Source organism: Poecilia formosa, unplaced genomic scaffold (assembly GCF_000485575.1).
Source record: "Poecilia formosa unplaced genomic scaffold, Poecilia_formosa-5.1.2 Scaffold155, whole genome shotgun sequence".
In the NCBI taxonomy this organism is placed as follows: Eukaryota; Metazoa; Chordata; class Actinopteri; order Cyprinodontiformes; family Poeciliidae; genus Poecilia; species Poecilia formosa.
The window spans coordinates 557227-584451 of NW_006800094.1; the positions used below are offsets into that span (position 1 = coordinate 557227).

Below are 27225 nucleotides of genomic sequence, written 5' to 3' on the forward strand. Positions count from 1 at the left end.
AAAAAGGCATACACAATAAGGTTTTCCTATCTTTGTCTTTTTTTAAGAAACACATCAGAACTTCAAAGCTTTATTTTACTTGCATGCATGACTAAAAGAAAAGATGTTAAAAGGAGAAAATGGATCCCCAATGCACTGATCACAGATTATTCACTTGTTGCCTTTTACCAAATTTGTGCTTAAACTGATCAACATAAAGCCCTTACAAAAAAAAAAAACAAGTGGCAAATCGCTTAAAAGGATTTCTAAACAAAGTCAAGGATTTTACTTTAGCTAAACAAAAAAAAGACAAAATAAACACATTTTGTTCTTTGCAAAGTGATGCATCCCTTTATTGAGAGAAATTATCTTTGAATGCTCCACAAGGAGCAATCCACCATGAAACACGGCAGCAGCGATGTCAAATTGGAAGCAGGGACTAAAGACATCAATTCTCTGCAGTGCTTCCCTGAGACAGAGAAAAAAAAAGTCCTGCATTGGACAATTGACAAAAAACACACTGATAAATCATTTCCCTTTTAAATGTTCAATGTAGAATTTACAACCCGTTACAGCGCAATCAATCCATTCTGGTTTGTGTTGGCAGGAACAGCATGGATTTAGGAGGTTTCTGACTACCAACAGCATAAAAATCAGTAAACATAATTGGAGAAAAGAAGGAACATTGGATAAAAATAAAAAATAAAAAAAAATCAAAAAAACAAAAACACATTCAATGTCCAGATGCAAATCAGCTGTATCCATGTCATTAAAATGTAGAAGAAGACATAAGGTAAGAATGTGTGGAGAAACTTTTAAAAACGATACAAATTAGTTAAAATACAATGGTTGTATTTTTCATCTTTTTATACAGGAGTGTTTCAAAATCAACTTGATTTATTCATAGGCATCAATCTCATAATTTTAGACTAATGTAAGCATTTCAGATTTTGAAAACTGGTGAACAATCCTACTCTTTTCAGTTTCAGTACATTTAAAACTCTAAAAACATTTAAAGTACCAAGGAAATGTTTCCATTAAAACTTCAATCAGTAACTTTTCAAGCCTTTATGCATGTGCTGGTCAACCAGTTTAGTACGAGAGGACCATAGCGTTCCATGTGATCAATTTGCAGTTCCATATTTTTAACCAAGATTGAAACAAAATACATTCAATTTAAAGGATGCAGAATTGTGATCAAGGCACTAATTTGTTCTGATTTTGACTTAAAAGCATCTACAATTTGGGGATGGGTTTGGCTGCAACTGCGATGCTCTCGATGGCGCACTCGTCGCTTCCCCGGCGAATTCGGAAGTAGCCGTCCTCGCCCCATTGGGCACCCCAGCTGTTCTTGACAATCCAGTACTTCTCTCCGGTCTTGTGGCAGCGGCCGTAGCCCACCAGCAGCACTGCGTGGTTGGTCAGCTCGAAGGGGTTGATGGAGTCTGCAAGGCCTGTGTGGTGGTAGATGCCTCCTTTGTAGTTCATGAAGTCAGGGTACACCTGTAGACAAACACTAATTAATAATAGTTCTCCATTTTCTACCATTTTATTTTGTTGTACGAGGTTAATGTTATCCATTTAGAATAATATCACAATCCACAGTTTAAAATAAAACTTTTGGCATATATAGCCTTTCAAAAGTTTATTTATAAGATCTCCAACTTGCAGAGACACATCTAATACATTATGTAGCAGAGACAAGATTTGCATATGAACATCACAGAGACATTAAGCAGCTGTTGTACCTCCAAAGCAACAGCCATCGGTCCATTCTTGACCAGTTCCAACATCATGGCGGTCTCACTGCAGCCACCGTAGAATCCGCCTACGTATCCATACTCTGCTGTGTACATTCGGCCGCAGTTTGCAGGCACACCACATGGAGTGTTCTTTGCAGCGTACGGGAAGCAAGACTCGTCCACAATGCCGAAATCCTGTACATACTTCCCAATCAGGTAAGGGAAGCCCCCATCGCAACCTTGCAAAGGTGTAAAAAAAACAAAAAGTAGAAATCTTTAAGCAAAAAAATTTTTTTTAAATGTGTTGTTTATCTCACAACATGCTGCAGATATTATTCTACAAACAGAAAATAATCTACGTCGGCTTTTAGCAGAAAATGCTTTCATTTGTGCTAGAAATAATATCTTTTAGAGCATTAGTTTACCTTGAGCATATTCAGAGCAGGAGACCACTTGTTGAGGACTGAGGACAGGGCTATCGCTGTTGTTGGTGAGGATCCGAACTCGAGCTTCCAGCATTCCCATGGTGGCGAAGGAGTAGCAGCTGCCACAGGATCCTAAAACAACAAAGATGGAGAGAAAACATTGCTATGAGAAATAACAACATGGCACAGTGAAAAGACAGCTTTTTAAAAGATGCTTTGTCCCCACTACATGCAAAAGTTAACAACATATAACATATATAATATCCTGCCCCCAACTGCCACAAAATGCCTAGGAAGGTCAGTGCAAAGTGACTTTAAGCTGGATATTTCCATATGACAGAATGGTTTTGTTGGGGCAGCTACAATAATAATAATAAAGTATTTTTTGGACTAAATTCAGCACCAAATGTTTTTCGATACTCTTGCCACAGCACATTTATCTGACCTTGACGATGAATGCATACCAATAGAATGAGGCAGTCATTCTATTGGAGAACAGATTAAACAAAGTTTGCATACATGTGTCAGGCATTAGGTTGCTAATAAAATGCTCTACAGGAACAAATTAGGTAAAGGAGCAGAGGCCGTAGGAAAGTGCAGGGCGATTTAATTGCAGTAATGATTCAGGGTGAGACAGTGGAGAGTATATTTGGGACTAAAGCCTTCGGCTTTTTAGTAGCAATAAGGTAAAACAGACTTTCATTTTGATCCAAAGGTTCACAAAGTTCTTCAGTTTATGAGAAGACTCGAGGCAAGAACAAACAAAAACAAAAAAATCAATTTTACCCATAAGGCAGAGCGTTACGGAGGGTTCATAGGACATGATTAAATTTTGATTATCGTAGATAAAAAAAAATCAAATATGTTTGGTTCTTTCAATATGTCAATAGTGTCTTTTAGTCCAGAGCCGTCACATTACAGGAAACACATCCATGTGTCTCTAATCTGTCATCAGCAGGACGTGCTCATCATAAGGCTGTTTTATATTCTTCCTGATTTCTGTTCAAACTGATGTGATTGATTCAGAGTTGGTCACAGATTCCTCTGTGTTCTTTTACTCCTTTGACAAGTGTCACATTCAGACTTTTATTTCCTCAGGCAGAGGAGATTTTCAAAGAGAGCCATCTTGCAGTGATGCACACAGCCCCAGCCTATAGATCACACACAGACATCTGTGTGGCTGTTTTTTTTTTATGATGCTTTACAGAACAAAGAGATTCTGCAAGTGATGAAATTCCTGGAAAGTTCTAAACAGTTGCCCTTCAAATCCAGATCATTGTAGAGATAAATTATTTACAAAGCAAGTTAACCCAGAGGTGAAAAGCTGTCAGGAGTTGGGCAGGGGGAGAAATTTCCAGGCCTGAGATTTTTCAAGCAGAGCTCACAATAGCTAACAAGAAAAAGAGGAAGAAGAATGCTCTGCAAAAGCAGAGCAGCAGGGAGGCAATAATAGATTTCAAGCTCGATTATGCAGGGACATTTTTCATCCATCTCATTATAGATACATTTACAAGGTAAAACGCTTCTCCAACTGTTATTGTTGAATGTTTTCGTGTTGATGCAAATGCCTCATATCTGAAATCCCCCTATTTTACTTAAAACGTAGGGGGGAACAGAAGGAAAGAGAACGAAGTCAATACTTTGATCAGCATGAGCAACTGTTCGCACTAAATGAGTTATCATTGGGCAGTGTAAAGTCCTCAGGAAAACATTGCAGAAGCGTCTTTTTAGTAACCCCGCTGCAACATGTAATTTCTCTTCTCCAGCTGGAAATACTTAGCAGAAGTATCTGCTCATTTAAAAGACACAGCAAAGCAGGAAATAAAGGTTTCACGTAGACGCGTCAAACGTTTTGTGAAAAACCGGACTCGACTCATGCAATAAAAATAAAATACGCTCCGTAGCCCTCCACAGTACCTTGAAGGGCTATTCCATTGAAGCACTTTGGATTTCTCTAGATGCTTAAACCCCACCCTACAGAGGCTCTCTCAGACACTCGAAGCACTCCGCTTCTGTAATCTCTCCACTCACACACACACAACAGTGTGCAGAAAACAGGAAGAGAGCAGCAAGCAGACCCAGAAGGGCAGAGAGGAAAGGAGGCAAAGTGAGTGGGGAAATGCTTCTGAATAGAAACCGTTACTGACAGCTGTCGGATGTAAACCTGCATCTGATCCTTCGGGCCATTCTAATATTATGGCTTGAAATTTTCAGCTCTTTTGAAGTAAAACAATAAGACTTGAGTTTCTCGCTTAAGCTAGCTCCAAAAAGTTAAAGAGATTTAAAAACTTCATTATAAAGAAACTTATCAAATTTTAAAGAGGAAATGTATTGACCAAAAGAACACCTTTTCAAAATTATTACATGATTGTAATGAAAGGTCACCTTGATTTCTCACAGGGCTAACAAAGTTGACGCCATCGACGTTTCTCCAGTCCCAGTGTTCGGGGAGGGCTGCCGCCATCTTGGCTAAACCAGCTTCCACAGGAGCAGGGCGAACGCGTCTGAAGAACACATCAAGAGGCAGTTTTAAAGGGGGGACACCTGCGCCACACGTCTGTGGCAAGCAAACAGCAATTCAATCAATAAAGATCCTCATAAATTGATGTTTCTTAGCAGGAAATCAGATTTACACATTGCCCATCACGCAAAAAGGATGGAATGAGGAATGGAACGAAGCGCTCACACAGGGATACGAGAGGCAGGGCCGCCTGCTCTGTAATGCAGCTCTCGCAAAGTGTACATCTCATGCTCAGGATACGCCACAGCCTTCCAGGAGCTCTGAACGGTGTTGATTAAATCAATGAAGTCCCAGTTGTGTTTATACGGCTTCGGGAGCAGTCTGGGGACAGAGTAATGAAAGAGCTGATGTAGATTTTATCCAAGGAAACAAACTAAGAAAAAGCAATCACTTTAAGGACATGCTGGAGATTTCAGGTTTGTGTACAGTGCCAGCATAAAATCTACAATTAAAATAAAAAAAACATAACATTTTAATATAAGAGATAAGTCTCTCATATTAAAATAACATTCAAGCAGATATTCAACATTTTCATTAAGCCCACATTTTTGTAGCAAAAGTGTTTTTATTGATATCCTGTAATACTCTAATCTTAAGTATTGCTTTTTTTTTTTTTACTAGCTATAAGCTGACAGTCATCTAAATTACTAGAAATAAAGACTTTCAAACGTGCAATTGAGAGAAAAGGATAGAAAGAAAAAATTCAGTTAGAGGTACAAAACAGTGGAGACATTTTACTAAACTTTCTGCAAACACAACTCTTGCCTTGAATCATGTTATCACAGAAAGTAGTTTCATGTGACCAGAAACTGCATGCTCAGGCTTTCATAGCAAAAGTCAAATAGTTAGATAAGGTTTCCTCGCACACATGAGGGGAAATACTGAGGAAGAGAAAATATAATATGAAGCAGAGATGTAAGAATTGCACATTAGCTCTTCTTGTATTCCTCAGGATCCCTTGCAGCTTATGATTACCAGTTCAAGTTCCTATCATTTGTACTTTGCCAAAATAGTCCGAACTGGTCGTAATTTAGGTACCCGCTGCTGAAGACTGGCTTAGAATCTATTCTGGGTGGCACGGGCTTCACCCTCTTGCCCACAAAACAGGCCCAGTTACGTCCCAGCACATCGTGGACCCATCCTGGCAGGGTTTGGTCACAGTAGCTGGTCACCTTGGAGCCTTCCTGGGTGTACTGCAAGAGTCAGGAGACAAATTATGGCTTCTTGTCTTATACACACAAACTGTACGTCTCTGCAAAAATAAAAGGTAAATTATTTATGGTAAATTCTTTATATGCAGACTCAGTGCCAGTAACAACTTCAAAATTGGGCTAAATCATGCACAAAAAAAGTATTTTTGTCACCATCAGCAAGGTCCAAGCACTATTGTGTCTGAATATTTGGCCACCCTTATCAGAATTGACTGACTTTACTTAAATTGGATGGTTTGCTGCTACAAACCCTACTTTTAAACATGATCTATACATTTTCATTTTCTAGGGTCAATTCTTGCAGCTTTATTAGCTTGATTTATTCATTTCAAAACCAGTTTATGCGTTTGGGCTGCTTATAGGACAGCCAACTGTCTCAATGCTTTTCTCATCTGACAAAAACAGTTACATCAGATGAAAGGAAATTGGATACGACGCTCAAAACTGTTTTATGGTCAGAGAAGCCAAAGATTAAGCTACTTGGCCACACATAAAAAAGCAAAGAACATTAAAACTCTCTGGAACGGCAAAAGCAGCGTCGTGCTGAGGCTACAGTTTGTTGCCAGCGGTGGTGCTGTATCGTAAAATTTATAAGAACACTAAAGAAGAAAATGCATCAAACTGGGTTAAGAACTCATAAAGCAGGCTAACATTAAACCTTTAGGGTAGCTACCAACCTCAAATCTTCTGAAACTTTCTGGACTATATGCTAAATGTCAGGTTAAATGACTGGACTCACTAAATTTTAAAGAGCTCTGTTGTGTCTCCAAATCCACCATGATGATAGTGACAAATATTTGTGAAAGTATTGTATGTACATGTTTGAGAGTGTATAAAAATTATGACCCCATCTGTATAAGATAAGTTGCACAGTAAATGTTTGTGCATTTAATATATGGATTTAAATACTCATTGAAGTTGTTTGTTGCATATGCATTTAACCTAAAAAGAATGGCTCATAATTAATTGAAAACCCACAATTATGTCTATGACAAGAATGCATGTATGTACACTTGTTACTGGCACTGATGGCGATTTCAATAAAAAAATAAAAATAAAAAAAACAGATCAGGTGTTTATTGAGTCATAGGTTTCAGAAGACATTAAGATACAAAAAAACTTGCAAGTCATACATCTTAACATAATGAGGAAGTTAAATCAGACATGGACAAATCAGAACAGAGGCTGGAAAATAAAATGGCTGGGAAACTTCCCTCAGCTCGTTGTCATGTGAGTGACAGGAAAATAGCACATGACCAGGGACTTAACTTTAACTCTGCTGCTTTACATCGTCCACCAATCTTTACAGATACGATCAGAGTAGATGGAAGTAGGAAATGAGAAAGGGTGAAAGCACAGAGAGTTAAAAAAAAAAACACCAAACCCACCACATTACCATTTACCGGTATCTAAATGACAGATTTGACTACGAGTGAATCAGCAGAGCAACACATGAAATATTAGATGTGTTTTGGAGTATTATTAGAGCTAAAAAAAAAAACAATACACTGAATTTGTTTCACCGTTACCTTGAAAAAGGCAAACCATTTGTAGTCACCGAGCACCACCTCAAAGCCCTGGTTGTAGATGAGGGTGAAGAAGCCTGTGGTTCCCAGCTCATTTGTGGCTACAGACAGTTTCTCCAGGGTCACAGTCACTGTGCTCTCACCTGTGGCTGAAGAGAAAACTAACATGAAATCACATGACTTCATAACAGTTTAGGTAGCCTCCCATCTATCAGAACGCCAAATGTAGTTTTAATATTTCATTTTCTAGACATAACAACAAGTATAAGCAATGAAATGTAACACTGAGTACAATACATCATTATAAGCCAACAGCTTATCATGTAAAGCTTTCTTTATCTGAAAAAGGCCTCAACGTGTCACATATCAAAATGAATCAACAACTGGTATTTCCGTCTTAGCTTCTTACCTTCAGCAGAGCAGTTGACGGTCTGGTCGTGTCCCCCTTTGGACACCTGGAACACCCATGTCCCCAGCAGGTCTTCATAGGTGCAGTTAGCTGGTGTGTCCCCCAATGACCCCTCAACCCAAAGCAGGAACACACACACGAGAACAGCGCTGAACCTCATATTCACTCACTGCTAACTTACCTGCACAAAGAAACACTAGGAAACAAACGCAGATGTAAAGACAACACCGTTCACCCTGACTGTCAGTCACCTGCTCTGCTATTCTACCCTTTTAACAGGCAGCAAGTAGCGCAAACTCAAAGTTTACCCTCAATTTAACTTGTTCCGTCAAGATGGTTCACCACAGCTTGCGTCACCATACGCATGCGCGGCAACTGTTTCCTGTGTATCCCAGATGCTATGTGAAACCCAAAATGCTAACTTCTGTTTAATATTTTACAGATAATTAATTAATAAATACGCTGAGTAAACTCTGTGTAAACTCAATAATAATCTTGTGAGTGGCAAGACATCACACACTTAAGGCAAAGAAGAAGCAATAAAACCCAAAAAATCACATTTTCTACAAAAATGGACGTGCATGACAGTAATCCTCTTGCTGCCGTGTGTTCTTTGTTTCTTCTTCCCTTTTTAGTTTCGCTTTATCTAGAGTGGTTTTGTAGTCATATGACCACTGACGCTGATTGAGGAAAGGTATTGTGAAGTATAATCATAGGTAATCAATGTGTGACCTCAGTTACAGACACAAATTAATCAACCATTTACAAACACTGAATTAGCGCTGAACACACTGTTGTCCTGTATCGCCAAGAATAACAGAGATTCAGCAACAGCATTTTCATTAAGCACGTCATTTCAGTTATATAATACTATTGTTATTTAGATTGTTCAAGGTCTACATTTTAATGAAAAGCCTCTTTTCTAAAAGACTTTTCACAATATTTTCTATTGTCTATTATTTTTTAATCCAATTTAATTTCACTATGCAAGGAAGGAAATATGGACACTGGCTAGATAGATTAATATTGATTGTCTTAGACCCAAAGGAATGTTATTCAGAGTATATGTTGATTGAATTAAATCTAATTGAACTGAAATTAATTGAGCTGCACATAGGGCTGCACAACTGCATAATTGCGAGCTCTATTGACTTGTGTTTTTGAAGGTTCTCGATTTAATCTTTTGAAATATAAGGAGGCCTAATTCTGATGTATTTCATCTCTTGTTATTGCTGACATATATACAATAATAAGCAATAAAATTAAATATTGAGCATATTATATCATCTTAGCATTATTTATCAAAAACAGGCCTTGAAGTGCCACAGGATATCAAAGTGGTTATTATTATCTCCAATAAAGTAGTTGACTGGCACGACCTATTTTTGGGTGTATAACATCACCCCAACATGTCCACACGTATGCATTGCATATAAAAAAAAGGTCTATAGATCACCAATAAATGGCTTGTATTTAACTGTGTTGTAATGTGTTAAATTCACAGATATGCAGAACGACAAGTGTCAACAACTAAAGGTTTTAATTTTCTATACAGACATTTTTAATCCTGTTAAAAGTATGTTTTTCAAAAATGAGTTTGAGTTCAAGTCTGTGCTTTATGTCCTGCTGTTATATTAAAAGAGACCATAATGCCTTATGCAATGAGAATACAAGGCAACATGACAATGAACATTAGATCTCATAGCAAGAGAAAGTCAGATGTCAGCTGAGATTCTGAGATGCTGTTCAGACCATGTTTGCTGTCTTTGTCCGTCACATCCAAAACAGTGTATTCTAACAATCTCTGTGGGAGAATTTTCTCCTCACTTGTCCGCTGAAAGAGGTCAGAGAGTCAGCCTGCCTGTTGTCATGTTTGTGTGTGGGTGTCAATGCCTGCTGATGGCTCTGTTATTAAAAGGGTTAAAGAGCTTATTTTAGCTGGCGGGCACTTAAGGGAAGTGCTGGAGGCTTTTATCACCATGGTAACCATGACATGGACTGACTCATCTCCTTGACAGACCATAATAAGCACTCATCTGAAGAAGGGACTGAAGAGGAATTAGTCACGCAGTCTCATTAGTGCCATTACGCCGCGTTTGTGTGGAGGTGTGAATGCATGTGATTGCATTGCTTTTGGGACCATGTGTAGGTTATTGCATTTATGGGATTTCAGGCTTGCAGCCGAGCACACAACATGCGTGCAATAAAGCTAAGAGAAGAGTGGGGAGCTAGGGGGGGTGATGTTTCGAATGTTAACAGGCTGAACCCACTAAGCCTCAGTGAGTGACTCATTGAAAGTCGTGTTTCAATCTTGATATAGTTCTCGCTTTCACAGGCAGGAAATTAAAACTCTAGCAACTCTGGGTTCGGCTATATTGGCAGCCAGAGATTTGTTCTCTGCCTGCTCTGATTCCTCTCTGCCACTTTTACATGTTTTCTTCTTCATTCAAGCCTTTTTTTTTATTCCTCAATTTGCGTTCACTGAAGTGTTCTTCCTTGTTAATTATTTCCTCATGTATGTAAGAGTTGCTTCAATACAGCTTACACAAACACAAAGAATCATTTTTTGAACATTAAATAAATTATTTCTGCCCATCTTCAACTGAATGCTTTTATGGACATTAATCGCATTGTGGATGTTTTCTATCCTGGTTTTCAGCGCAAGGTTAACATTGCACTAAAATAGCACCGTTCCAGGGTTTTTAACTGTATCCTTTAATCAACTCTGAGAGTTCTGTGATTCTTGCATTTTGAGATCTTATTGCAGCATTTTAATGAGGACCCGACTGCTTTTTCTCGTTTGAAATACTGGGTTGGGATTAAAGGTGCTGCACTGTATTGGCTTCTTCCCTATTTAAGTGATCGAATGCTTAGTGTAAATATCAAACATTTTTTGTCCCGTTCGATTCTTCTTTCTTGAAGGGTTCCTCAGAGTTCAATTCTTGACCCTCTTCTTTTTTATTTGTACCTGGTTCCTTTGGAGTCTATTCCTAGCAAGCATGGCATTTCCTTCCACTGCGACTCCCCGATTTACCTACTTCTAACACCTAATAATCCATGTTTCCAACTTCTATTAAACTGCCTTCAAGGTGGCAAAAGCTTGGCTGGCTCTACATCTTTTGGGTTTCAGTGAAAGAAAAACAGAGATTATTTTACCAAAGACCTGGCTTATTAATTTTTGTTCCCTCAAGTCATTCATCAAACAGCATGTAACAAACTATAGACTCAGATTTGAAATGTAATAAACAGATCATCTTTGTTTTGCAAAAAAGTTATTCCTAAAATAGCTAAATTTAAGCAAGTTTTGCCAAGGTATGACTTGAAGAGAATAATTTATGCTTTTATCTCAACTTGTCTCAACTATTACAATGCATTTAATGATGGTGTCAGTCAAGCACACTGTTTTACATCGTTAGCTTATTAAAATTGCTGCCCCCCGTCTTTTAGCTGGTTCACTAAGATATGAGCCCATCTTGCCAATCACATCCTTCCTTGATTATCTCCCTGTGAATCACATAATTAATTTCAAAGTCCTAATGTTGACTTATAAATGCTGAAATGGTCTTGCTCCTTCATTCCTCTCTGGTTTACTTCAGCCTCATCTTCCATCACAGTTCCTTGAATCAGACGACCTACTGGTTTTAATTGTTCCAAAAACTAGGCAGAAAATTAAAGCAGATCAAGTTTTTTTTTTTTTTTTTTTCGTGGCTCCCAAACTTTGGAATGCATGGTCTTTTAAAATTAGACAGGCATATTCACTTCCTGCTTTTAAGACTTTTAAAAACAAATTTTTTTAACACCATTTGCACCATTTTCTTATTTTTGTACAACACTGAGTGAACATGCATGCTGTTTTAAAATATGCTTCAGAAATAAATTGTATTTTTACCTAAATAATAGTGTTATTTATGCATTTGTACTGATTTGTAAAAACATTCATATCTGATATTTTGATACATTGCAACCACAAATTTATGATTTTATGACATAAAACATTTATTTTTCATCTAAATTAAGTTGAGATGTTAATATAGGTTCGGGGGAAAGGCCATGTCTCAACCACACATCTAATTATCCAGGATTCTACAAACACTATTTGCAAAAACATGTCTGCTGCATTATTTCCTTTCCACTTCACAATCATGTATTAATTTGTGTTGGTTGATAACATTAAATGCCTAGTAAATGCATTCAATTCAGTTTTAGTGATGATGATAGTTGGTAAGAAATCACCATGATGACTTCTCAGTTCATTTTATTAAATGGGGCCTGGCCCTGTCTGCATTTAATTTAATTTATGATTGCATTTATGCAAGAATAAGTAATTTATGAAGCAGTCAACAGTTCAAAGTGGTTGAGTCATCATCAGCGCTGTTACATACTTGATGAGATTTGACTGAATATACTTCAGCATGATGTCTGAAAGGCATCGGCCTATTCATTCTGCTCATTTTAGTGTTGTTTTTAGCATGCCTTAATGGCAGTTTTATGATCATTTTAGTACTTAAGGGTTTTTAATTGTCCGAAGCGTGTCTGATGTTATCTCTCAGCAGCAACACTGCCTCCCTCTGTTGTTTGTTGTCCATTATGACTGATCAGAATGAAGAAAATCAAGAGCAAGTTTGTGTTTTATGTGGAGCCTCTCATGACAAAGTGAGAAACTCAAGTTAATCACTTTAATCTTACATCGTTTGCACTTAAGTGAACTCATCTGGTGGAACATCATCGTGCAGTACATTCACACCTGAACAAAGTGCAATAAAAGTTTTTCACCTTGATAAAATGTATGTTCTTGCCCCATGAGCATCATGATTTCCTTATACTTTTGGAAATACTGCATAAATGTCTTCATACAAAAAAAAATAAAATAAAATCTTAACCTTAGCCTTATTTTAGCACTAAACCATGTCCTCACCTATTAAAGACAGGAAAATATGTGGTTTTATTTGATCTCAGGGTCATCGCCATGGTGATGGGAGGTCTCTATCAGTTGGTGTGCAGTAAGTTAAGAATCCTCACAGGAATAGAAAAACAAAAACACAGCCTGACACTCACTGTTAACCACATGCTGTCATGACACCCTTTTGCCCACTCAGATTTTATATATAGGCCCCACCCGATTGCACCAAACCAATCTCATTCTATTCACATACAACCGGCAGCAGTAAATGGAGGCTGTCAGACACTGTGTGAGTATTACTCACTGCATCACAGGGTTTTTCCAACCAAGAAGAGGGATACAAGGAAGTAGAAGAATTGTTTTATGGGCAAATTAAAGTTCAAAAACTTCACAGTATCACTGTGGACAATAACTGATATTGTGTTACCAGATCTAATAATCTAAAAAAAAAAACCACTAATGCATGAATTACAGAGAATTTGTTGTTACAATGGCAAATGTTAAAGGAAGGATAGCATCACGACATCACCGTGATTCATACATCTTCATAGCGGGAGCATAAAAACATGAACTGGACCACAATTAGGTCAGTCATAAAACTTACAATGGGAGTCCTGATTTTGTGAAATGCATTTTTTTGCACTTTTAGAGTAAAATAAGGAACAAAGGGAGATGAAGTGTTAATTAAAAGGTTCTGAAACCACCAGCAGGGTCAACAAAAAGGGTCAGACTGGTAATTAAGTGTCTGGCAGTCTGAGGAAGGAGTGTTATAGATGGGCGAAAATGACTTCCACTGGAGCTTGCCTCCACCTACACACCCTGTGCCCTTGCAAGTAACATAGACCTCCATTAAATTGATATATCAGCTCGACAGGGAAGTCACAAAATAGAAAATGAAAGAAATGTTGACCTGAAAACTGATAGAAAATACACTTTCCAGTGTCATGATCTTGCTTAAGTTGGGAATCCTCCCATAGTGCCCGGTGATAATAACTTGCTGAGCCTGTATTCAATAGCATGAGAGAAAACATTTTCACCCTTTTTGTACAAATGCAATCCAAGTTTCCCAATGCAAGATGCAACTTGACTTATTTTGTTTACATCACTGGTTCCTGAGCCTGATTCTCAGAGCACACATCATTTTCACGTCTATATCATTTTGTATAAATCCTAAAAATAAATGATGGCTCTTGAGCAGTTCTCTGCTGAATGAGTATGCAATCTGCAGGTAATTTGTCCGTTTGAAACAGGATGCAGAAACATCTCAAACCTGTTACACAGCATAACATAAGGATAAAGGTTGATTTAGATATACTCTCTAGTATTTTCAATTCTCCATACATTTTTACAGAAGGAGAAAATCCAATTTCTTCAACCTTTTTTTTTAAGCCACGGATATCTCCCTTTTTTAGTTATGTTGATTCGTTGTCAGGCTGGGTCAAGGACTAGGTCAGACTGTATTAAATGCCAGGCTAAATTTCTCTTGATTTTATTTTCAAGTCAGTCATTAAAACCAGAAATGTGGTTTACCTTGCACTATATGCAAGGTTTACATTTCTGCTATTGGCATATACAATAGATTTTTCTTCATAATGTTTTACATTTTCACTAGTTTTCTAATTTACAAATAACTAATAAATTAATAACAACAATAACTGAATAACATTTTGCCGAAAGAGAGCAGATCTGTTTATTAAATTTAAAATCCAAGTAATTTCTCCCAGTTTTCTACAGGCTGTTTGATAAATGACTTTGGGCAACCAAAATTAATAAACGGATTCCGTGAAGTTTTTTTTAAGACAAAAAAAATAAAAATCTTTAATTTCAAGTTTTTAATGTCAAAGTAGGTTAGCCTAAAGCTAACTGGGATCCATTTGAAAACCTGCTAACCCTCTTGCAGCCCACCAGGACGCTCCCGCTTCATTTTGTGCACACTGTATATTTAAGATAAGGTGTTTTAATATTAATAATTGAGCCATTTTTGAAGGCAGGCAGCTTGAATTGTTTATATATCAAATACAAGACTTTTGAAAGCTTGTTTTTGAAAGTGACCGCTGTAAATAAACTGTGGAAATATTGGGCTGTTTCTCTGACTTTCTCAATTACTTTTGCAGTAATTCCAGAGCTTAAATACTGACTCCATATGGAAAAGAAGGTGTCAAGATTAACTGGTTGTGCTGAGCAGATAAAGGAAATTATTAAGAAAAAAAAGATTTATTTACATTTTCAGCTTGCATGAAATGTAACCACAGCTCAGACACAATAAATGAATAAATTACATAAGTAATATTTTGTATTATATGCTCCTAATATAACTACACACAAAATTTCATTTGTTTGCACATGTACACTTTTAATTTCAACCAGAAGTTTATAATATTTTATATACTGTGTTAACTTTACTTAAGAAATTGGAACTTCTCTAAAACTGCACTTTTGCAAAAAAAAAATGAACAAATGTAGATGTTGGCTCATAACAATTGTTTTCAGGTTGAAAAGATAAAACAGTATGTACTTGGAGATCATGACGTATAGAAAGATCTTGCCGGGGATTCATAAGGCTCATATTGAAAAATGGATAACCTGTTTTTGACACAGCTCCTGCAAATGAGCCTGTTACCATATTGCAAGTGAAGCACGCCACATCCAGATAACTTCAAAAGTAAAAAAATAGCCTCAATTTGTATTCTTGTTTGCTTAGTTGCATGTCAGGCTTTACACCTACATGAATCATTTGCTCATTTGCAACAATTCTGTAGTTTCAGAGCAATTTCTTTGCAAGAGGGACAAAGAGATGGAAAAAGATAAGTGTGGAACGGAGTGACAGAAGGACATAAAAGAGGGTGAAGTGGGTAGATCAGGAGATGATGGGGAGAGTGAATAAACTGTAGCAGGATAATTTTGCTATCTTGACCTGTATACCTGAAAATAGATGAATGCAATGTTTTTGGGGGGTTTGGGAGGGGTGGCTGTTTTCAGAATATACTCATATCGAAGGCCTTTTTCCATGTCGTAATGATTTCTATATGACATGGAAGGAAATGGAGGGGGAAGTAAATATCACAGAGGGTGTTGAGGTGCTGTCAACCAGCCTTCACTGACTGTGTCCAGCAAATTGGCCAGAAACTGACAGACAACTCTCTCGGAGTACTGTCAGCAATAAATCTGAAAGTTTTTTAATTCTATTACACTTCCAAATGTTAAGATGTAACCAAAAATACATAAAATTAAGCTTATTAGCTTAAAATGGATGGCTTAAAAAGCCACATCACATTTGAAAGTGCATCTTAAAATCATATTTTATCTGTGTTGAAGATGAATGCTCAGTATGCTTTCATTCAGCACAATAAACAATCAATAAAAATCTGACAAAACAGTGAGTGAAACATAGATTTTTTTTTTTAATAACAATAATAATATTAATTCAAATGTACTTTGTTGTTCACTTGCACAATGATCATCAGTGGCAACAAAAATAAATTTAAAAGGCTGGACGTTAATTTTCGTCTCCCCCACCACAAAAAGCCATATCCCAGTTCTTTTCCCCGGCACCGCTCCATGGTGGTCGCACAACCAAGAAGAGGTAAAAGAAAACAATAATCATACTTTTCAGAGTTGTTTGTTAAAAAATAAAGAGGTTTCTCTGAGCTTTCTTCCATTTCAAGTTGGCTGTCTTTTACCGCCCAGCAGGGGGGTGTTGGACTGCGGGGAGTCAAACTGTGGTGACTTTTGTTAGTGCCATACTACAAAGGCGGCACACTGTGAGCAAAAAGTGCCCCACAAAAGACTGAATTTACTTGTCCTTCCACTACAACATTTTAATGCTTCTTCTGGCTCACCACGTTTAATTTTGCACAGGCTTCTGAACTTCATAGCCTCTAACTCTATATTTTTAGCACAGAGTTACTAGTGAGAAAAGAGCAGATTAGATGATAGCAGAGAGGAAGCAACATTTAGTGCCTTGCGTAACTGTTCACACCCATAATTTTATTTTATTTTTTTCACATTTTATGTCTTAAACATAAACTTCAATGTATGTTCTTAGAATCTTATGAGACAGAACAGCAGAAAGGACAGCATAATGGTGTTGTCGAAGCGAAAGTACATCATTTTCAAAATAATTAAAAAAAATGAAAAAACAGATAAGTGTGACAGACATTTGTATTTAGTCTTAATCTGATATCACTGAATAAAATCCTGCCTAAGTAACTGCCTTAAAATGTTGCTTAATTAGTAAGCAGAGAATATCTGTGTGCAATTGAATAATTAGAAATTAGAAGATCAGAATTTTTTTAAACAAATAAGCATGTATAAGACCAAATTATATTGTACAGCTCTTAAAGAGAGCATAAAATAAAATGAAAGATAAGATAAATTATTAATTTTTCATGTCCAGAGAAAAATGACTAGTATGAGCCAACTTGTAACATTTTAAGGATTTTTGCAATTGTAAACAATTTACACAAGATTTTTCTAATTCCTCACCATCCTCTTTAGATGTAATTGGAGTTTAATTAATTCTCTGCTTACTGTTCATCCACCTCATAAAAACATAGCACTTTGAAGCCTTCACTGAAGAAAGGCACTGATGATAAAACTGCATTAATGGAACACCAGCAGAGTCAGAGGAAAGCCTTAAATGAAAGACATTTATCGTAAAAAAATAAAATAAAATAATAAAAATAATTAATAAATAAAATTCTGCAGCAACCATTTTCTGTCTGGAGTGAATAAGTACTTCTAAATAAAATCTTTAGCAACACTGACTAATAAATCCAGCCCACTTAGTAGAGAGAATTTAACTCATTCCAATTCTCTCTCAATAAGTTTATGATAACTCATCATCACTTTCCTTTGATCAAATTAAAGCCTGAGTACTGCCACTCCGACGAGCGTCGGTCCAATTAGGGCTTTGAAGATAAATCTAAGCTGCAAACAGATTGGAAACACGGCATTCAGTGGTAATTTATATGTTGATGAGCTGCTGTTGTGACTGGAATTTGTTTTTCTGCTCAGGTCATCTGCGCTGGAAAAAAAAAAAGAAGCAAACAAGCACATTTGCTCATAAGTGTGTACAATCTCGCTGTAGCTGAAGTTGGTAATTAAAGTGGACAGTTTTGATTATCTCCAAGGAGCAGTGAGAGGATAAACATTCCTTCTATAGGCAACGTTATTTTATTTATTTAGCTAACACTCCGCTTTTTAAAAGACTCTGATCATGGATATTAATGAGGAGTTTTCATTCATATCTTTTCCATGGCATTAATCTACAGCAGAGCATCTGTGTGTGAGGAATGTACAACAGCCAAACTGGTGTTTCATCAATGTTAAGGTTTACTTTTGCATTTAAATGGAAAAAAAATAAACAAAAAAGTATATTTCATAAGCCATACACACATCGTTTTGACATAATTCTGCAACCATCTGTCATATAATCTAACAAAATAACACAAGCTCATTAAATAACTTCTCACTTTCTTACATATGTTGAAGATAAATTAATAAATACAGCTTCCTTTCTTATTCCTAATATACCACACAGGCTAAACTGCTTGTTCTTTTCTTTATGCACATTATAATTTTATAGGGGATCCATTATACATCATAATAAATGTTTGCTTTGATGTAACAAAATCAGCAAAGCAGCTTCAGACACATTTACAAAAATACTTTTGATGGTTTTTAAGACGCCTCTTGCCACCCTCAAGGCTTTGGGTTTCTTTATTCTTAGCAAGTGCAGCAATTTCATCCAAAGTCTACAAACAAAGCAACATTCTGGACATTTATGTGTATCTTGTTATGTATTCTAGAGTCAAAGTGCCTTAAAACTGGCATATTTTTTTAAGGTGATGTTAAAATCTGATCTGTTGATTTGCAGGTTTTGGAAAATTTGAATATTATTGAAAAGTTATTTTGGATTAATATGTGGAACATAATGAAGTGTTAACACTGTGTGTGTGTGTGTGAATAATATATCTAATGCACGAGTGCTTGTTTTTGCATAGCTTTTCAATAACATTCCAATTTATTTGATGCACCTGTAGGCCTGTGAATTATTTTCCAAATGTTCATGCAATTTGTAGTTTATATTACATTAGAAATGTGACATTTTATTTTTTTGCATTTGTGTTTTGTGTGTAGAGAACTTAAACAAAACCCACGTAAATTTGAGAAAATGAGAATATCGTTGGGTTGTACTGCATTAATTAACAATAACAGTCTAACACAAACAATAACAATAAAATGACCAAATTAACCCTCAGAAGAATGTTCATTATCATAATTACATGACGGTGTTTAATGGAACATCCAAAACATGTCTCTCCGGGTGTGTTCTGACAAACCAAATGTCTAAGTGGTGTCTGCACAATAAATGCAAATCTGTTTATTCTGAATCACATAGAAATAATAAGCAAGCAGGGCATTATTGTTCTAAAGCAGGAGTCCTCAAATCCAGGCGTGTCGGGGGGTCAAACCTGAACTGGACTATTTTACACTTCACACTGAGTCTCTGAAGCACAGTTTGAAAAAAGTTATTAAACTTTCATTCAATACTTTCAGTGCTTTTTGGCATTAGGGACACGTGAGATTTAATCCTGGTGCCCTAAAGGAAAGTAAAAATTTCCTTTTTCTTTTCTAAGCAGTCAACAATTTACTTTAGAAAATATTTTTATTCAAAAGAATCCTGGCTGTATTCAAAATGCAATCATCTAACTTTAACCTAGACATAAACTTTGGATTCCTACATTGAAAACATAAATACAAGCTCAATTCTTTCAGTGCAACTATTTCCATAATATTATGCTGGCTTTTCAAAGGTCATCTTTTAAAATGATTTATAACGAGAAAAGAAAACGGACTTGATACGCATGATGAACAACTGACCAAAAGCACTTTAAAACTACGAATCCCATCACTGATCTTTGTGAAAGTTGGTTTATGCTTATCCTATGTAGAGGAATCATGATCTTTAAGTGCACCAGTGTCAGACCTTGCAAAAGGTTTTATGTTTTAGGCAACTGCAATTCAACAAGATTCTCTCTTCGTGACAAACAAAAGCCTCTGTCATCAGCATATCATCAAATAAGCCTAAAAGCCCAAAGCTTGTTGAAATAATGCTGGGGGGAGGCGAAGGGCATGGCATCAGCATCAGCTGACTTTTTCAGAGTGAGACAGGAAGGGCGTTTTGATAACCACTGAAATGGTTTTAAATGTTCAGTCAAGGGATTTAAAATATCTGAATCTGTATTTTTTTCACCAACTAAACAGACGAGCATGTCTGGATTAAAGAAATGTTAAAGCACAGGGATTACGTGTTCAATTTATTAGAGTGTATTTATGAAAGTGAGTTAGCCAACAGCATTTTGAGAGGAAAAACAAAAATAAAAATAAAACCAGTTTAGACTCGTGGCCAAATCTCATTTTGATAAAGAAATGAATGATTTTCTTTCCCAAACAAAGTGATTTAGTCGAAATGCTACATTAATTCTGTAAATACAACATTTGTAGGCTTTTAACACCACCGTGTTATACATTGTGTTCTATTTAGTTTTGGAATTTGTTTGATAATTACCATTTTAAGCTATTTGTGTTAAAGAGACAATAAATTAAACCAAGTTGTCAGAGAGTGAGATAAATCGTAGCTTTCTGCAGAGGCTGCAGCGCTTCACCCAGGAGGCTCCTACACACAGTGAAGTGCTGCAGTAAGCTTTTTGTTTGTCTCTGAACCTAATCTGAGCACCAACAGTGACAGCAGCAAACAAACCACTTTCTCCAGATCAGTTCAACATCAATGCAGGTGCAGGATTCCTACACAATTTATATCTGCAGATTTGTATTTTCATATTTCTTAAGAGCAATTTTTCACATCTGAGTAAGATCCTTCACTTTAAAGTTACAGCTATTGGTTGGATAGCAATATGCTTGCATTGCCTGCATGCTTTAAAAATAATGTGAAATGTAAAAAAAATATATTACAAGGTTAAAGTCCTCTTCAAGAAAAAAAAAGGAACTGATTTTGTGAATTTGTAATTAGAGTAACATCAAACTCAACTCATGAATAAGGGCTAAGCTAACCTCTGTCACCTTTATACAAAATATGTCACTGATAAGAAATAGTCAGTAATTAAATTGCACTTTACAAAACTTAATTTAAAAAAATGTTTTTCCATTGACAAATATTTTTAGATTTCTATGTTTCACACCCAGACAGAACCATTAAAAAGTACCAGTCGACTTTGCAGCTGTTCCACCTAATCGGCATGCAACCTGCCACTTTGAATATGTGCGCACTCCTTTAATAAACGAAAAAAAAAAAAAAAATACAAAATTCTTAGAAAACAGAACATGAGAAAATGAATGGAAAGACAAATACTTTTCTAAAACATCCGTAGTTTTCAAAACCAACCCTACATGATGGTTTTTGTCACATGTCGTTCCTTGTTTTATGTGTTCTCTAATCAATATCATATAACCTTGTGTTTATCAGCCTGTCACCTCCCCCCTCTTGGACCAATTAGTTTCATTAATTTGTCCTAATTAACAGTATGACATAATTGTACATACTATTCAATCAATTAAATATGATTACAGCCAGAAATGAACAGTAAAAATGTGACTAAGGTATAAAGCAAGAGCATGAAGATAACAATGAATTTCAACAAATACAGATTAAATACAAAGCAAAGCAAAGTTTCAAGCTATATCAATCCACCATCCTTACATCCTTAAAGAGGGCTTGTAATAAGAGTGGCAATTCTGGATGATTTATAAAACCTCAGATGTGGACCTTGTATACATATTGATAATATTGCTTCTACACTGAAAAATATGAAATATTTATCTAAAATGTATCCAAAACAATAGAAACAATTTACATAATTTTTTTTCTTCTTTTTTTTTAAGAAACCACATATTTTAACCCACAATCTAGTAAACTAGACACCTCTTACCCCTTTGGCACAATAATCATATTAATAGCAAGTATCATAATATTGTTCAATTACAAGACGTTTGAATAGGATTTGTCACTCACACATTCAGCGTAGGAACACAGTTTCTCTAGTCGTAACACATATTTGTACTGTATGTTATAACAGCTTAAAAACATCAGATTTTTTTTCTCTCTTTTTTTTTCTAACATTTGTTGATATGTAAATAAATTGTCTTTCATCTCGATTCAATTCGTTTAAACAAAACAGGTCTGTCTTTGCATGCCCTTGTTATTTACAAGATCGCTTTGTCTGAGTTTGTTCTCGCCGGCTACAGTGGAGCGCAAATGTTAAGCAAACATCAGACAGCTTCTCCCTCACAGCAGACAAATGCACACGGTGCAGAAAATACATGGACACGGTGGTGGACAATATGTCACAGGAAACACTTTGAAGCGCTTGTTTTTTTTTTGTCGTTTTGATAATTGCTTTGAAATTTCTTTTAAATCGAGTCGTACATACTGCTTTAGTTAACCGAACTAAAGGTAAAAATGCATGTATTGTGCATCTGAACCATTGGATGTTTGGTATTGTTTTTTTTTGTTGTTTTTTTTGTTTTTTTTGACGCTGACTCAAGCAAAGGCCTCGTCTCTCAGAGGGCTTGTGTGGAACGCATTCATCTGCACGTCTCTCCTGCTGCAACCCAGAAAGCAAGCGTTGGCACATGTAAATACATTCGCTTTAAAGGCATCCCCCAGTTCTCTACAAAGCCAGTTTGCTCAGACATCTACAAAAATCTTGTCCGATTATGAGAGAGTTAACTCTCCAGGATGTATGACACAGGACCAGGCCTGAGCTGAAAGCAACTGACAATAAAATCTGAATGTAGGAGAAGAGATTTGCTTTTTCGCTGAGAGTGAGCGGATCATAATTACACAACTGTGATTTATGTTCCCTCAATATAAGCGTCCTGAAAATGTCCTCATGTAGAGGGGTACTCACTGTCTGCTGAAAAATGCTAAAAGAAGAGAACTTTTATTTTGAAACACTTCATAAGCAAACTGGGACTATTATTTTCAACGTTATCTTTGTCGGCAAATTCAATTAATTCACAAAGAAACCCACATATTCTTTAGACACAACCAACTGAAACACAATTTAAGCCGTAAGTCAAAGGGATTACAACTACAACCTATTCATTTATGTTCCACTTAACATCTGAAGAGGTTACCCGACAAAGAGAGAGCGAGAGAGAGAGAAGAGCAGCTGATGCACACAGAATACTGTGTGATGACTGGAGGGGTCGTCACAAGACTGAAAACAAAACGTCTAAATTTCTTATTGGTATATGATTAGGAATGGGCTGGTATGATGAAAAGCTGGAACAAAAAAAACTGTGGTTTAAAGTAATAACGTGAATGTTTTTCGTCGTCTAATTATTCTTTTAGTTCTGGTTTATTCAAGTGATTTCACAGTAATATCACATACTGTTATGCTAATAATTAATAAAAAGCTACTGAACAATAAGTTTCTTTTAACACTGATGAAACTCTGATGGACAAAAAAATAAGTATTTACCGAGGGTTGCCCGGTGTTGCAATTGTTACCAATCACAGACTGAACTTGGCTTCGAAAACTCACAACGTGCAAACTACTTGGAGTCAAAAGTTTTTCCTTTTTGGTTGGTTTGAATCCCCAACTGGGGAAAAAACAAAAACCATTTTCCCAAAGAAGAAAAATCTGTCATTGTGTTGTCAAATATCCATTAGTAACAGTTAGAGCCGAACCAATGAGCAAAATCCCGGGAAATTTCCAAATTGCAACTTCAGCATCCACCACCCTAGCCTCGACTCTGCCTCACTCTCAGCAAGATAGCAGTTTCTCCCCCCAAATAAGGAAATGCATATCATGGTTTCAGACGATATTCATGTCAGTGTTTTTACTCTTGATTGTGAACATTTGCCCTTACTGCTTTTTATTGAACTTGTGATAAATGACATCATTTCAGTGGATAAGTGGAAAAAATGCATAACTTTAATTTGTCTTTTAAAATGACAAAGGTTGTTCAACAAATTACTTTTTACGAGACTGAAACCGCCAGCTTGAATCTGTCAATTTGTGCTCCTCTGCAAATGTTAATGACTTTTATTCTAATTCCATTTAAAGCACTGTTTCAGATGAAACAGGTTACTGACACCTGCTGACATATTGTATCTGGAAAATGTCATGACTGGAATCCAGCTAAGCCTTTCAAAGTGTATTTCTGAACGACGCGTATTAGCGGAAAAGCTTCGAGGACAGATCCTTCCCAATGATCCACCTGAGTGAGAGCTAAATACTGAAAATGTTCACAGTAAGAACGAGGCCTGGTCTCGCCACCCACCCACCCCGACTTCGTTCTCCCTGTCTCAAGTTACAGGCGTAGCTACAAAAAGATTTGGTCCCAACTGCCTCAGGAATAATGTAGAAAATATACATTCAGACTTACTAGAAGAGTAGAAAATATGAAAACACACTGATGTGATGAAAGCTGAACAAAATGAACTAAGCTTTTGTAACAAAATGTTCTAGATTAACACCGTTTTACAATGTTAACACTGTTCACACAATGCACTTTAATTAGACACTAACTGGATTTTATCACTGAAGACAAAATGTATGTGTCCTATAAATCCACCGCTATTCCTCACACACTTTATTTATAATCGTGTGCTCACACTTTTGTGATTTGTGTTAGCAAATATATTTCGGTATGTGCCCTTTGTAGTTCTTACAGGCACTCTCTGCTGCCATACTCCCGTCACCTCTCCTTCTCTGAGATACAGCAAAAACACACTCAGGCCCACCGAAGCGAGCACACAGAGAATCTGTAATTAGTTGTCAGCCGAGTTACCGTAAGGCCACTAGCCCAATCTAAATGACAGAGAACCTCCAGAAAGAATTTCTGCTGTTACTGAAACACCTCCGAGTCAGAGCGGCCGTTTTCAATTCTCACCCAATAAAGACGGAGAGAAGATACGACGCCCTGCCGGCCTCTAGTACACGCATCTCACTGTAAACATGTAAACACAAACACAGCTTGGTGTCTTCACCAACCAGCCCTCCACGACGACGTCTCCTCGGGTTTTGACTCCAAACGGTGGTGAATGGATTCCAGTCTGTCCGTCCTGTTTTGATCTACGTTTTCCGGATCATCACCTCTCCCTCACAGTGAGGAGGAACTCTGACTGTAGTTTCTGAGAGTCAGTCTGGTGTACCTAGGTGAGGGAGGAGAAGGGGGTGGGTGGTTGGGGACAGGAGGGACAAACAAACCAGTCTCTGAGATCTGGGAGCCACTGCTGGATCCCAAAGAGTCACGGAAGGGCGAAGGAGGAGTGAGAGCGATGAGCTCCTCTTCCAGCTCAACCCTCCTGAGCGGGGAGTCGGGGATGCAGGCGACTAGGCTTCCTCTTATGGGGGAGAGTGACGGGGACGTGTGGGGATGAGGAGGAGGCTGAAGGGGGTAGGGCGAGCGAGGGATGGAGTGAACTGGACAGCCACCCCGGTTGCCCAGACTGGGTTCCATGTGGGGAAGGGGCTGGACGTCAGCATAGGTGGTGAGGGTTGGGGGCATCGGGATCTCCCGGGGCAGCAGGTAGGGATCGGGGGGGTGAGCGGCGGGGGGAGTGTGTTTGTGCGTGTGCGTCGGCGAGGCGGAGAGCATCATGCTATTGAGCTCCGTAATGTTGGCGGTGAAGCGGTTCACCACGCAGCTGATCTGATCCATCAGCGAATTCTGGCGTGGCGGTGGACGGTTGTCCATGGCAACCAGACGCCCATCGCTCCCCGCGGCAACGGAGCCGCTGCTCGGAGGCCCGCAGCTGCTGCTGCTGCCGCCGCTGCAGACGCTGCTGGAGTACTTAGAAATGCAGGCCACTTGGGACTCCTCCCCCAAACTGGCTCCTATCCTCTGGCTGACGGTGCTGATCGGCGACGGCGTCTGCGGCCGATAGGTGATCGAGTAGTGCTCCTCGGCTTCTGAGAGCTCGTAGAGAGTCTTGTCTGTGCCACAGTCAGGATGAGTGGGCAGGGAGGACATGGAGGAGAGGGAGGGCAGAGGTACATGCGGAGGCAAGTCGGATCCCCCGGAGTACCGCTCCTCAGAGGTTTTGGAGAAGGGCTTAATGACCGCTGTCTGGTTGTTCTCTTTCTTCTTGATGTGGAAGGACAGCCGCTGCCACAGGTGGTTGCCTCGAGAACTGCTGCGCTCTGTCTGCGCCCAAGACACCGATTTACCATTGGAGCTGTGGAGAATTACAAAAGCCGAGAAAAGGAAGAGGGAAAAGTGTTTAGCGCCGGGATCTAGATGAGCAAATTCAATATTCTGTTCATTAGCCTTCCAAGCCTATTTAATAATTGTGCAAAGTAATTACAGATAATAAATAAAACATTCAGCGGGAGCTTTGTGCCAACCACATGAATGAGTTTCACTTTATATGCTGATAAATTTTGCTACTTTTCTCTGCCTTAATTTTTTTCTTTATAAGATCTCATGTCTTGTTTTGCTTTTTAAACGCCTTTGCTTCGCCTCTGTTACAGAGATGTGCATGTTGGTCAGAGGGTACACATACACTCGTCATTCAGTATCATTCCAATTACTGAAACCACCAATAAAAGTCCAAAATTAGCATGACATCCATGCCAATCCATGCATGGATTGGCATGGATGTCATGCTAATTTTGGACTATTATTGGTGGTTTCAGTAATTGGAATGATAAGATAGCCTGCAACTTGTATGGATTTTAGAAATAATTTTCTTTGGAACTTTGAATCAAAAAACTTATCTATATATTGCACATGGACATAATACACAGTTATAGAAATTTTTATTTCCTCCCTTTCTAAATGTGCTTTTAACGTTTATTTGCCAGACCCTTTTTTTTGTTTGTTTTTTCCAGTCCTCCCTGTTTCACCTGAGTTCAAGAGATCTGTCCTTCGATGCCCCTCTGTCTTTTTGTCAGGTTAATTAGTGTGATTAATCTAAAAAGGAACTCCTGATCAAATCCCGCGCCATCATGACTGGGGCAGAGATGGGAGAACTCAAATCCCCTTTGAATGAACATGCAGGACGGGGCTTATAGAGGTACACGCTGCATGCTGATCTAGACATTAATCGATTTGCTGTGGCATCTGCAGTGTTTAGCTCAAAGTTTGACTTTAACGTCTGGTGAAGGTAAACCAACTTTTTTTTTCTCAGCTGTTCAAACATTTGGTATAAACATTGATCAAGCATTTCTTATTCCTCCAGTCTGCTAAATTATTTTCCGTCCGTGTCTGTTCTGCCTGCTCTGACAACGGCAGCATCTCAAACACAACAGTTTCCAGCCCTTTTCGGAGGAGACAGACAGCCCTGCCAATTACCACCACCCACAGAGGACGATAGGACCAAAAGAGACGTGCAGGGGAAGAGAGGGAAGAGAGGAGCATAGACATTTTTTTACAGGGGTGTGATTGAGATCTTGCTTGCCAAGCAGGGTGAGCTGGAGCAACCTGCTGACAAATGAAAACGTGTCCCAGTCTTTTCTCTAAGACGGGGGGTTAT

General features: G+C 37.8%; 2 protein-coding genes and 1 long non-coding RNA gene across 5 annotated transcripts in view; 1 reads left to right on the plus strand and 2 right to left on the minus strand.

Moving 5' to 3' along the window:
• Nucleotides 1–302: 302 nt before the first annotated feature.
• On the minus strand, nt 303–8148 carry ctsc (cathepsin C). The gene is made up of 8 exons (XM_007564102.2): nt 7814–8148; nt 7408–7553; nt 5706–5860; nt 4833–4988; nt 4532–4650; nt 2147–2278; nt 1728–1960; nt 303–1482 (listed from the first exon to the last, which is right to left on the minus strand). The coding sequence occupies exons 1-8, from the start codon at nt 7971–7973 to the stop codon at nt 1216–1218; spliced, it is 1368 nt and encodes a 455-aa protein (XP_007564164.1). The 5' UTR covers nt 7974–8148; the 3' UTR covers nt 303–1215.
• Nucleotides 6205–17754, plus strand: LOC107837594 (uncharacterized). The gene is made up of 3 exons (XR_001663630.1): nt 6205–6215; nt 6706–6708; nt 16999–17754. It is a non-coding gene; the product is annotated as an uncharacterized LOC107837594 (long non-coding RNA).
• Nucleotides 17755–22024: 4270 nt separating this feature from the next.
• Nucleotides 22025–27225, minus strand: part of grm5b (glutamate receptor, metabotropic 5b) — a 67426-nt gene continuing 62225 nt past the window's right edge. For all 3 annotated transcript variants that reach the window (XM_016677400.1, XM_007564103.2, XM_016677401.1), the window contains exon 18: nt 22025–25926. In XM_016677400.1, coding sequence (XP_016532886.1) covers nt 24849–25926 — 1078 coding nt within the window. In that variant the 3' untranslated portion in view covers nt 22025–24848. The remainder of the gene's footprint in view (nt 25927–27225) is intronic.